General features: G+C 38.4%; 1 protein-coding gene across 1 annotated transcript; it reads left to right on the top strand.

Moving 5' to 3' along the window:
- The first annotated feature begins 969 nt into the window (after nucleotides 1-969).
- On the top strand, nucleotides 970-6,835 carry LOC125238542. The gene is made up of 3 exons (XM_048145877.1): nucleotides 970-1,049; nucleotides 3,053-5,358; nucleotides 6,828-6,835. The coding sequence occupies exons 1-3, from the start codon at nucleotides 970-972 to the stop codon at nucleotides 6,833-6,835; spliced, it is 2,394 nt and encodes a 797-aa protein (XP_048001834.1).
- Nucleotides 6,836-13,790: the final 6,955 nt, after the last annotated feature.

The following is a 13,790-nucleotide window of genomic DNA, read 5'->3' on the forward strand; positions in this document are numbered from 1 at the left end:
GTATCCTTGATAAAATTACAAAAAAATTAAACACAATAAAATCAACAAATAAAAGAAAAAATAACTTAAAACTAAACTTAAACCCTAGTTTTTTTTCTCCCTGACCCTCTGTATAGCTTTTAGGCCAGAGAACAACCCATATGTCACCTTTACCTCCCCTTTTAAACTCGTCTAGGGTATCAAACCTAGGAAACCAGTCAAATTGCATACCCACTTTTTTCCTTTGTAACCACCACAGACTGGCGATTATTGATTTTATGAAAATGATTGACATTGTTTCTTAAAGTACTTTAATTGTACTTTCAAATGATACCAATATTGATAGGTTACGATGAATAAGATTAGAGGTATATCTGCTTGAAACGAATTTTGCGCGAGGTGTAATTTGGTAGACGCCGAATGTATGGGAACGCGTGTCAAGCGGTACTCCCCGCCTACAGGTATGTGGTTGTAGTTTGCTTATTTATTATCCGATCGTAGAAATTTAAAAAGCAACAGATACCTTAATAATGTAGTTAAATGATTTATATAACATATTTTTTAGCTAAGTGGCCGTTTTCATTGCCTTTTTGAGTCACAAAAATCAAAAAAGAGAGTAAAAAAAAAGTATTTTTTGCATTATTATTAATTAAAAAATAAGTAACAAAACTATACTCTTCACATATAATAAATCTTAATCAGCATGTTATACGCTTTCAATCGACACCTCATTTTTCAAAATTGGATAAGGGGTTCTAGACAAATTGGCAAAAAATTGAAACCCGGGACCGCGATCTTTGTGACGTCATAGTTAACCCCCCCACAGTCTGAGAAAGTGACAAGTCATTATTTCGTACTCAGTAAAGTCTACCAATCACAACGATACCACTTGTCAGCAGTATACTCTCCAGTCACATCAACTTCAAAACTAGACGACTTTTTTCAATTCCGCCGCCTTACTAATCTGTAGGTCGATAAATGTTGTGATAAATGTCTTCCTGGGATGAAGCTCTGACGTCGGAAACGCTGCGAGATAAGAGCACTACGGCACATTACGTTGTCTGCGTCAAGTCTGTTTTAATTTAAAGGTCTTTTCACCACACCAACTGGTAAAGGCTTTTTTTGCTATTCGAAAACAGATTTTATCCACAAGGGGCAAAGTAATTTCATACAAATTTTAACTCGATGTCTTAATCTGGCTGCTAGATTTTACCTATAAATGATGATTTTGAATCATAAATATTGAATAAATTGATGAATTTGATTTATTTTGATGTTTTATAGTCAGTATTTTGTTCGTGTTGCAGGTGTGGTGAAAAATGTATTTCACTCGGTGGCAAAGTTTGTTTAACCTTCGTGCCTTGATACCCTCGCAACGCTCAAGATTCCACTTTTTGAACCACTCGCTACGCTCGCGGTTCAATATTGGAATCTTTCAGCTCAGGTATCAATATTGGCACGTGCGGTTAAACAACTACTTTGCCCCCTTGTAAAACAAATAACTATTTACAGGATTTGTATTAACTACCCATGTACTCGTAAGTACCTACGTATGTTATTTGTTATTATGTTTGTACTTACAGTGCAAAATGAAATCGTGCAAGTTAAATAAAGTCCTAGTTAATCATCTCCCGTATAAGTTGAAATGAAATTTTGCAATAAGTAGGTAGTTAATAGGTATCTGTGTAAATCTGATGACTTCAATATTTTGATGATTATGGACAGTAGTTATGTTTAATAGTAATATTGTGCAACAAGGGAGGTAATGGGGATTTTGTCAACGAGTGTTAATAACTCGCGACAGCCGCAGGCTGGAGAGAGTTATAGACACGAGTTTACAAAATCCTTACCTCCTGAGTTACACACAATATTTTTCATCACATTTGAGAGGAAAACACAGAGAAAAAAATCATAAGGCAAAAACTTCAATGAATGGCGGTGTTGTACTTGCTATGGCAACGCGGCCAAGCGCAAATCGAGATGGCCGTCACAATTTCCTGCCAGATTGCAAATTATAACGTTCTTGTCAAAACACAAGCTTTGAAAACGTCCGGATTGAAAATTTATTTTTACCATCTTACTCCTGATATTTTGGAATAGCAAATGTGTGCCAGATTGCTAAAACATACGTCGATAGTATATTTCAGACAAAACTGCATTTATACCCAGAAAAAGCGTCACAACGAGAACGAAATGCTCCCGGTTCGCAATGACAGCCGTCAAAGCCCCTATCACAACAAATACATTAATTGATAAATAAATAGTGTTTATAGCGAGTATACAAAACTGTAAATCTCATTTTTGAAGTGTACCTGCTCAAGTGGTGTGCTTGCGATTTAAATCCAATCTATATAAGTTGGAAGTGGAAGTACCTCGAATCGACAGAAGTGACCTTTCTGCCTAAAAGAACCCCTGCAACTGCACTGCAGCACACAGCGGGGGCCCAGGCCCGCTGCCGCTGCGCCTGGGCCCACGGCAGGGAATCAAGACTTAATTTTTATTCTTTACACTTTTAGTTAATTATATATTTAAGTGCTGTTTAGTTTTATATTTAGTTTAGTTTTAAGCATTTTATATATATTATTTTTAAGACCAGTTATTTGCTAATGCCTCTTTCTAACTCTGCTCCACCTGCTGCATCGTCAGAAAGCTATGTTCGTTGCCCAGAATGCACAAAACCCAACTACTTTAAAGGCTCCAGGGGCCTCAACATTCACATTAGTAAAAAACATCAAAAAAACAGCCACAGCCAGCCTGCACCTACGTCACCACAGCCTAACGTCGCCGCCACGCCACAGGTCACTGCCTCTGATACCCAAAATATAAATACACCCTTTTGGAAGACTTTAAGTGACGCAAAAACCACGCTGCCAGTTCTAAAACGCGTACCGCGTGGTGCACGCGTGACTGTGGCAAAATTTTTCTCTGAGATAATCAAACAAATTATTTCGAACAATTCCGTCCACAGTTGGGAGAACCTTTTGATGTTTACGTTCAAAGTCCTCCATATTAAACCTGACAAGAGTAAATAATGTAAATCACTTACAAAAATTATAAAACAAAATTGCTGCAGTGACAATACAAATAATCACCCTGCGGATAGTTTAAAGCGCCCTAGCGGAAATTTGTTTAAAAAAGTGGAAAGCAAAATCTCTGACGGAGACATCAAAGGAGCTGCCCGTCTTTTGTTTTCTGACGATGCAGTGGCGCCGGCCAATTCAGACACTCTCGCAGCTCTTCACGCTAAACATCCACCTTCAGACCCGAACCTGGATCTTCCAGTTCCCCCTCAACCTGATGATCCCACTCTAATTGCATCCACCGAGGATGTTCTTGGAGCCATTCTTTCTTTTCCCAATGGTTCAGCAGGAGGCCTTGACGGTTTATCTCCACAACACCTCAAGGACCTTTTGTACTGTGGCTGCGGTGATACCAAGGAAAATCTCTTGAGGGACTTGACGGCTCTTGTAAACATCATGCTTGCTGGTCAAGTCCCTCTAGAGATCACAAACATCTTATATGGTGCAAACCTATGCGCCTTAACTAAAAAAGATGGCGGCATCCGGCCCATAGCGGTTGGCTCCACTTTGCGCCGCCTTGCAGCAAAAATTGCATGTCGCTCTATACTTAAAGACCTAGCTCCCGAACTTCAGCCTGTGCAGCTCGGTTTCGGGTCCAAAAGCGGCTGCGAAGCCGCTGTCCATGCCGTACGGACCTATATTGAGCGCCAAGCAGGAGAGGTTCTTCTGAAGGTGGATATCTCCAACGCTTTTAATTCAGTAGACAGGGGCGCCTTGTTGACACAAATTAAAGATAAAATTCCTTCTACCTATAACTTTCTCTGGCAGTGCTACAGTTCCCCTTCTAAATTGTTTTACCAAACTGACCCTTTGTTTTCTTCCGTAGGTTGTCAACAAGGCGACCCTCTCGGTCCAGCAATATTCAGTCTCGCCATTCATCCCATACTTAAAAACCTAAATTCTAAATTGAACATATGGTACCTAGATGACGGCACCCTCGGAGGTGAAGCGATTTCAGTTCTAGATGATTTAGTGAAATTAAAAACTGATCTACAACTTATCGGCTTATCCCTTAACTTTTCAAAATGTGAACTCTTTGTTACAGAGACCTGCCCTAGCAAAGATCACATATTACAACAGTTCGAACAAGTAGCTCCAGGAATCAAAATTATTAATAAAGAAACGCTTCAACTCCTTGGTTGTCCCATCATGGACCAATCGTTTCATCGTTTCATAGACAAGAAAATCGAAATTTTTAAAGCGTCGTCACACCGTCTGGCTAATATCAACATACATTCGGCATATTGCATCATAAAACACTGTTTATTTGTACCCAAATTTACATACATACTTCGCGGCTCACATTTCTGGAAGCATCCTTCTCTGATCTCAAATTTGGACAATTTAGTTTTGGAAACACTCACCACCATCTTTAACATTTCCTTTAGCGAAAGATCATGGACCCAGGCTAGCCTACCCATCAGGTTAGGCGGCTTGGGCATCCGTAAAATTTCTAGTGTGGCGCTGCCTGCGTTCTTGGCTTCTGTACACGGTGCTCAAAACCTCATCAGGAAAATTTTAGCCCCTTCCATTGGGGTCCTAGAGGCTGCACACTGTACCGAGGCCAAGAATGTTTGGCAGCTAACATGCCCAAACACAGACCTGCCTGTTAACCCATGTTCGCAAAAGCAGTGGGACGGGCCTCTCTGCCGTCTAACAAGGGACCGCCTCCTAGAGACGGCTCTTGATTCGGCAGATCGGGCTCGCCTTCTCGCTACCGCGGAATGGGAGTCAGGTCTGTGGCTACATACACTCCCATCCACCACAATAGGAACATTGCTGGACAACACCACATTCCGATTAGCCACCTGTCTCAGAATAGGGGCATCAGCAAATGTGCCTCATCGCTGCCAGTGTGGAGCTACGGTAGACAGTCTTGGCCACCACGGCCTCTCATGCAGCCGAAGTGCCGGGAGAATTCCTCGCCACGCTAGCCTCAACGACGTCATCCGGAGGGCCCTTGCTAGCGCAAAAGTGCCGGCCGTCCTCGAACCCAACGGCCTGGCCAGGGTTGATGGAAAGCGGCCTGATGGGATGACGCTGGTGCCTTGGAGTATGGGTCGGCCACTCGTCTGGGATGCTACATGTGTAGACACCCTAGCTCCGTCCCATATTCCAAGCACTAAAGTTGGTGCTGGTGCGGCTGCATCCTCGGCTGAAGACCTCAAACGTCGCAAGTATGCCAACCTCGGAAGTAGCTACATATTTGCGGCGTTTGGGGTTGAAACCTTGGGGCCGTGGGGGCCTAGTGCGCGTCGCCTTTATGAGGAGCTGTCCAAGCGCCTCATAGACGCATCTGGTGACCAGAGGGCTGGCCAGTATTTCGCTCAGCGGATAAGTGTAGCTATCCAGCGGGGCAATGCGGCCAGCCTTCTGGGCACCTTACCCACTGGCGACGATTTGAGCCAAATTTTTTATTTGTAGATAAGTAGTATAAGTTTTTATTTATAAGATTTTTAGTATAAGTGTTTAGTTGTAAGTTTTTTAACATGTTGTAATTAATGAATTGGTTTTGAATAAATGTATTTTTTATCTAACTTCTATCTCCGTAATTGTTCTGACATTAGCATATTGCTTGTAGGTATAAATTGTAGGCGGTCTCCATTCTTTAGATATCGACTCGATAAATGGAAGCAAATAAAGCGACTAATAGTAGAATGTGTCGTAAGGGAGCAAAGTGGTATATTTAAGTCCTCGGCTTAAATATCGAACTAAAAGTTGTAATAGTATGCAAATTAAAAATTGTGTCCTACATCAGAAAAAAAATTCTCCATGGCCATGTTAGAAGGAAAAAAGAGCGTGTCGGGCCACGCTCAGTGTAGGGTTCCGTAGTTTTCCGTATTTTTCTCAAAAACTACTGAACCTATCAAATTCAAAACAATTTTCCTAAAAAGTCCTTATAAAGTTCTACTTTTGTGATTTTTTTCATATTTTTTGAACATATGGTTCAAAAGTTAGAGGGGGGGGGACGCACTTTTTTTTCCTTTAGGAGCGATTATTTCCGAAAATATTAATAATATCAAAAAACGATCTTAGTAAGCCCTTATTCATTTTTAAATACCTATCCAACAATATATCACACGTTGGGGTTGGAATGAAAAAAAATATCAGCCCCCACTTTACATGTAGGGGGGGTACTCTAATAAAACATTTTTTTCCATTTTTTATTTTTGTACTTTGTTGGCGTGATTGATATACATATTGGTACCAAATTTCAGCTTTCTAGTGCTAACGGTTACTGAGATTATCCGCGGACGGACGGACGGACGGACGGACGGACAGACAGACATGGCAAGACTATAAGGGTTCCTAGTTGACTACGGAACCCTAAAAAAGTAGTTTTGATCCCTCTTAATAGAAAAGAAAAGAGCCACTTTGCGCTCGATGAAATAGTTATTTATGCAACAAGAGAAGATAGTTGATATTTGCTTGGATTTGCGAAAAGTCACGAAATGTAGGTACATTTTCTTCTCGTGTCGCACATATAACTCTTAACCTCAGAAATATGGAGATTATTATTATTATCCATGCTCAGCAGTGAGAGCATGTTAGAAGGAAAAATGTAAACCTTCTTCGTCACTTATTCATTAACACCTAGGTAATTTTGAGGTTTTGCGTATAATAAAGTTTAAATGGTGCAAATTTGGACGAAACCAACTTCTCGCATGCAAAAAACAGACAAAATACAGGTAATTTTTTAGCAACTGTATTAAAAAGTTTTACTATTTGGCAGGCTATGGTATTCTATATTATTTTTGTCTATGGCAGTTGGCTGAATTTGAAAGTGTCACAATAATCACATGTGACGTACGTTTGCGTCTGTAAAAAGAATAGAGGAAAACATTTAACCGTAAACATTTTTTTTAAGAACGTGACTGTATTTTAACACTAATTAAACAACATAAGTATGTGGTTTATATATATCAAGAAGCAGAAATACCACCATGTGTCGTGCAAAGATGGAGAGAGAGGGCCATCATCATGCCATCATCAATACCAACATCGGTAAGTAGCAACCCACTACCTTAAAATAAAAACTCAGAGACCGAGCGTTGCTTGGAAAACATGTAGGTATTAAATTACTCAAAAAAGCCTTTTTTTCCACATAATTATATGGTTTGACCGATTATTCGACTCCAAAATCCCATATTATTTATGCGTTTGCTCGATGCGATGTCGGTAACTAAGAATAGGGCCGTTTTCGAAATATATAAACTGTACAAAAACTGCTCTTTTCAAAGAATAAGATGAAAGAGAAAGAATAGGAAAGAGAAGAGATATAAAGTTAATGATTATGTGAGGAGTTATGGCTTAAAAAGAAGAAGGTTCACATACCACCATCATAGTATATCACCATAATATACAAATCTGATTTAATTATAGTAATTTCATTTTACGGCTCTGCTTTCTGTGAATCGTCTACTCTGAATTTTATCCAACGAATCAACAATGTAAGAAAGACCTTCAAACTTTCATTTTAAAAACCTTACTGTAAGCACATAAGAACATTATTTACACAAGATATTTCCTGTTTAAGTGGTTCGATCGCTGTAAAGTTATACTATACCTATATCAGATTCTGAAGGCATTCCTGAAATTCTACCCGCTTAGTATCTATGTGTGTAGATGATTACGCATGCCAATATACCTACGTACGTATCTTCGCAGTATACGTACGTGGTGCTTCATGTATGGCCGATTTACTTTGAGACTATATAGGACACAAATTATTAATAGGTTACTAATGTACTAGGACATGTTATGTCACTTCACGTTTTACAAATAAATTCTAGATAAGTTTAAATATTATGTTTTAAACATTACCACAGAGAAGTATTTTATTCGTTGTGGTGTTTTTTTTTTAAGTGAATACGACTTGACAGAGTCTTGTTCTGAATATTCAATGTAGCGTGCAATGCTTTGCTACTCGTCTCTTTTACAGCTTTCGATTTATAGTAATGCCGTCCGTATGATCGATTTTATGACATGTCACTAGTGCTCCCTCTTCATCTCGCTCTGATTATTTTATTAGATATCTGATCTATTTGAAATGTATGTCATATAGCATAGAGAAATAGGGTGTAGTAATACTAACAAGATGGTTGAATTTCCTGACATACTGGCCAGTTCCAACGTACACCTACATCAGAGCGATAACTGAAAAATATCATTAGCTACTGGCAAGCACAAACGAATTGCGTGATATCCGAATGACATCCTTCAGATGTAATAATGACACTGAAGGTTAAATTGGTCTGTAAATGGAGATGACACATATTCGACATCAAGGCTGTTATTAACCTCAAACATGCTTAGAAATGAGAACCACATCGCTTGAGACGAAAGCGGGCGATTGTCTCGAAAACTGTTTTCCATGAAATAGTTATTTGTTTTACAAGGGGCCAAAGTTGTTGCTTAACCGCACGTGCCAATATTGATACCCGAGCAAGCGAAAAATCCCATATTGAACCGCGAGCGTAGCGAGTGGTTCAAAAAGTGGAATCTTGAGCGTTTCGAGGGTTTCAAGGCACGAAGCGAAGGTTAAACAGACTTTACCACCGAGTGAAACACTAAACCAACCAAACCAACCCAACACCAACCGCGAAACAACAACACCAACCAAATACTGACTATAAAACATCAAACTAAATCAAATCCATCAATTTATCCAATATTTATGATTCAAAATCATTTGTAGGTAAATTCTACCAGCCAGCTTAAGACATCAAGTTGAAAATTGTATGAAATTACTTTGCACTCTTGTGGATGGGCATTTTCAGAATTTGGAACCCCCCAATTAGCGTAAGTTGTTAACAAAAATTAACTCACTGTCAGTTTTGTGACGATAATTAAGCATGAAATTACAATAAAAATATTGTTTTTGTGTTAATTATTTTACATAAACTTTAAACGATAATCTACATTCAGAATGTTAAAAAAGTAAGTGTTTAGACTGATTTTGTGCTTAATTGTCATCACAACAAAACTGACAGCGAGTTAATTTTTGTTAACAATTTTCGCTAATTGGGGGGTCCCAAATTCTGAAAATGTCCGGATAAAATGAAATTATGGTATCTGTTTTCGAATAGCAGAGAGTGCTTGAGGTGGTGAAAATATATTTCACATTTTCTTCTGTGGATTGTTGCTTTTAATCTTAGCTGTCTCATTTCAAATTTATTATAAAATAATCAGGAGCAAAAAACAGGTTTCATACACATATTAAAAAAATTGTAAAACTCAAACAATTAGGCACAATGGTGTAAAAATATACATGATCTTAATATTCAGGGAGAAAAACGAGAACTACACACTATTTTAAACTTTCACGATTTTTAGACATTATACCAGCAGGGTGCGTAGTCGAATGGCACAAACACTCACGAAACGAAACGCTAGTACATATCTATCTCTATCACTCGTGCGTATTGGCGCGACAGAGCCAGACTACCTTTTGCGATGTTTCGTTTTCGTTTCGCGTCGCAGAAATGCCACTACGGCACCTTTAGCGATGCACAATTTCACGAAACGAAGCGCTAGTAGATTTATCTCTTCGCGCTTGCGTATTGGCGCGACAGAGCCAGCGGCGTATAGCTTTCGTTTGGCGTCGGAGAAATGCCATTCGGCTACGGGACCAGAAATATCAATCGTTGACGCTAGATGCCAATCGACTCTGGCGCGCCAATATAGAAGAGACAGAGAGATAGCGATAAGTAAGCGTTTGTGCATTTGGCTACGTATCCCGTGAGCTCTAAAATTGAAATAAACGAGGGAGTTGATGATTCTCATAACGATATAAAATATTTCACCCTCAATGATTTAATTGGGTGTGCCTTCAATGGATATTAATGAACGTTATTTACGTTTTCCTTTTCGCTTCTGTTTTATTTTATTGTTCTAATTTGGCCAACCTACCATATTATTATTGTAGGTATATTTTCCAATAATTTGTTATTGTAAGTAATAAGGTGATCCTACCTATTTTTTTAGTATTAATGTATACATTGACAAATTTGCACTTATGTATTTAGTTCCTAGAATATCGTTTGTATTTTATACAATAAAAAAATATGTACAAATAAAATATAATTGAACAAAATCCGTCATTAAGTATACTCGTATCTATAGATTTATTGTATGATTCGTTTCGTTCATTTGTTAATTAAGTTTTGTAACAAAAACAAAAAGAAAAAATATAACTGTTCATTCTATGACATAAACCGAGCAAAACCGACACCTATTGACGAGATTGTTATGAACAGTACTTTGTACATCCACTTTTGCAGCTGATAGTACATGTACAATTAGGGAGGTATGGGCATCAGACTGGTAAATTGTTAACAATTGTAATACTTTCGAAACATAAAAAATATGTGTAGAGGAATCAAAATAGGTGAAATTACGGTATCGTTTGATTCGTTTGCTATTGTGTTTATTTCTTGATTGACGTGAACGCATGATAGGCAGACTGAATAATCCAGCGATGTCCATGATTTAAATATAATTAATCAGTAAAATTTAATTAATAACTGTCATGTCATGTGTATGTCAAGAGACCGGACGTTATCAATGCTACTTATTCTCCTATAGCTTTACAACTAGAAACATAGTCTGATCTGAATCCAAAAAGTGCTTTAGTATTATAGAAATCAGTGGCTTAATATGCGTCAAAGGGTTAAGAAATAAATTTTTGTGACATATTTCTAATTCGCCAGAAAATTATTTAGTACATTTCTGATAAAGCACTAAATATCTTAATTGCTTTAAATTAATGGTATCAGGATTCTCAGGCAAAACGAAAGTTCACAGAATCGCTGCCAGAACGGTGACCTGCAAATATCGGCTGGCTCACGCAACGGCCGCACGAAACCGGGCAAATCGGCTGTGGCTAGTTTCCACTTAGATATTACTTCCAGCAGGGTTGACCGCGAACCACGTTCAACGGTTCATAATTACGCCTCCCTGTCATACTTACGTACAAATGTACAAGTATGAAAGAGGCAACACGTTGAAATTTATTCGCGGTCCTCGGGTTATGTCAGTAATGAATGTCCATACATATGACAACAAACTGATTTATTTTAATTATACCGGGTATTGGTTGGTACCTATAGTGTGTCATGTACAGATTTTAAAGCAAAGGTATCACTTCTGTGGTGGTGCAAAAGCACATGTCGGACACTGGCGATCAAATATATGAAAGAGGCACGTTCCTAGCACACATTATAAGCTCGTGTAGGTGAAAGCGTACCATGCTTGTATGAGTGAGGTATGACAGGTCGACTGTTCGCGTTTTTGACAGGCGGTAACTGTGAGGTAACCGAGAGGGGGTGGGCGGCACTTTTAGCGGGGAGCGGGTGTGGCCATACTGTACGATAGTACTCTTTATTATACTGTGACAAATGTTAACAAGGTTGTGTGTGTTTGTAATGAAAAACTAATTATTTGAAAGAGAGAATTTGAAATAGGTACAACCTTTTATCCATACTAATATTATAAATGGTAAAGTGTGTGTGTCTGTTTGGTTGTCCGTCTTTCACGGCCAAACGGAGCGACAAATTGACATGATTTTTTAAGTGGAGATAGTTGATGGGATGGAGAGTGACATAGGCTACTTTTTGTCTCTTTCTAACGCGAGCGAAGCCGTGGGCAAAAGCTAGTATTTCATAAAATGTACTCATGCAAGTCATGCAGTTGCATTACTGTTGCAGCGTCGTTGTTATATCCGCGGTATCTGTTAATTTCCTAGTTACATTAAACAATTTACTTCTCTTTGTGGTAAAAGTTAAAGAAAAGTTTGTAGTAAAAGATAGTATGTTCGGTTAATGAGAGACTTGTAGAGAAAACAAAATAAAATCAGGAAAAGTTGGGAATGTAACTGATCAATTACAATTACTGTGAGCGTAGGTTTGGTACTTTGGTTCTCCTCAATCTTCCGAATCATCCTGTATATATATATATTCTCTACAACTTCCCGCCTATATTCTTGTGGGTTTTTCTATGCTAAATGTTATGGAGTAAAGTTGGTTCCAACGGCAGCCGCAAGTTTCAATAAGATTAAGGTCAATACGGGTAAGTGTGTCATAAGGAGAAGTGTGTCCGGCTTTCACATTTGGCCTGTTTAAACCAATGATCAGTGTTTATTGAGAGTTCATACGTTTACCACTAACCGAGAATAACAAGTAGCAAAAATATGAACTCGCAAAAACACCTGTGACTATGAGTAAAAAAGTCAAATGTGAAGGCCAGACACACTCCCCCTTATGGCACACTTATCCGTATTGACCTTACACGTATTTGCCACAAGCAACGCCTTTCTTTCACGTACAGTTGCCATTCGATGCGGCCGGGGCGCGCAAAAATATCTGAATACGATTTATCGCCTTGACCATAAAGGCTTGTTCAGATGTTAAATTTGTAAGCACCTTAACTGCTTCGGTATTGATGACGACGGTACCCTGCGAATCTTACTAATTTGACTATTCATGAAATTCTATCTCCTTATGCTTTTAGACGTATTTCGGCAAAACTGATATGGTTGAAGTCATTTAAATATGAAAAATATTGCCATTGTTAAACATTACAGTTGGGTTGACCGCTTCAAAATAAAATTGAATAAATTTACTAATTTATTCGGAATCGTTAAAATAGTTTTGACATTGACGAATTACAACACCTAAAATCTAAATATACCGTAGGTAATGTGCTAATCACACACGCCAACGTACGTTAGTTTTAAGTTATTTTAGGGGATTTTACATATACAGGGTGGGGCCTGTAACAAAAGCAAAAAATTAAACTGTAGGCTGTACTCCTTAAACTGACCAACATTTGTTTAGCGACTTTACAAAATCATGAAGTCTCTAATTTTCTAACTTTTCATACAAAATAAATATTAGATTCAATGGACGCCATTATTGTTGTCATTGACGTTGTCAGTCACACTTTACACTTAACAGAATTCGCAATAAGTAACACATGTTAAATACAATTACATCAACCCTTGCCGTATCCGGCGATATCTTTCATGTCTAGCGATGTCTATTATAGTAAAGATTATTTCGAGTTTTGAATGATTCGCGCTTAGCTTAATTACAAATATTGACCGGGACATAGACCGTGAATACCTTTTTAATTTTTGTGGAGGTAAACAGTTTTGTGGCGAAATATCGGCTCGGCAAAAATATCCCAGTCAGTACCTACAAGTCTAAGGATTTTCGATTTATACATTTTCAAGTTAAGCGTAGCATAACGACTAGTAAAGAATTGTCAGTTAAAATTTAAAAAAAGTGGCAGTGTCGAACACTCCGTGGATCTCTAACGCAGAATTAGTGTAGCGCTATAAACACCTACATTGTACTTTCGCATTCCATTGATATCTTGGGTACTTTTAAAACATAAGAGTTTTGTGCATACGATATTAAAATAAATTGGTACACTCACATGGGCGTTCACCCCACCTTATTATTCGTCTAGACCATGATTACTCGGCAACCTAATTGTTAGTAGCATGACCGCGATTACTGGCCTCATGCACGTCAAACGCCAGTTTCATGCAAATTTGCCGGCCAGCTTCGCTTCACATAAACCTCGCTTTTAACACGTCCAAAATAGCGGGAATGATGTTACAGGAATAAAGTTACGTTTAAGAGTGTTTATTGCGCTCGGAGAGTTTAGTCGTTAGTGAGTTTACCTTTAGGTAACCAATGATATCCTTGGTTTATACCTAAGGAT

The sequence above is a fragment of the Leguminivora glycinivorella genome, chromosome 2 (assembly GCF_023078275.1).
Source record: "Leguminivora glycinivorella isolate SPB_JAAS2020 chromosome 2, LegGlyc_1.1, whole genome shotgun sequence".
Lineage (NCBI taxonomy): Eukaryota > Metazoa > Arthropoda > Insecta > Lepidoptera > Tortricidae > Leguminivora > Leguminivora glycinivorella.

Coding starts and splice junctions, on each gene's coding strand:
- LOC125238542 (XM_048145877.1), top strand. CDS start 970: ATGTCTTCCTGGGATGAAGCTCTGACGTCGGAAACGCTGCGAGATAAG. Junction 1,050..3,052: donor CATTACGTTGTCTGCGTCAA/GTCTGTTTTAAT, acceptor AAATTGCTGCAG/TGACAATACAAATAATCACC.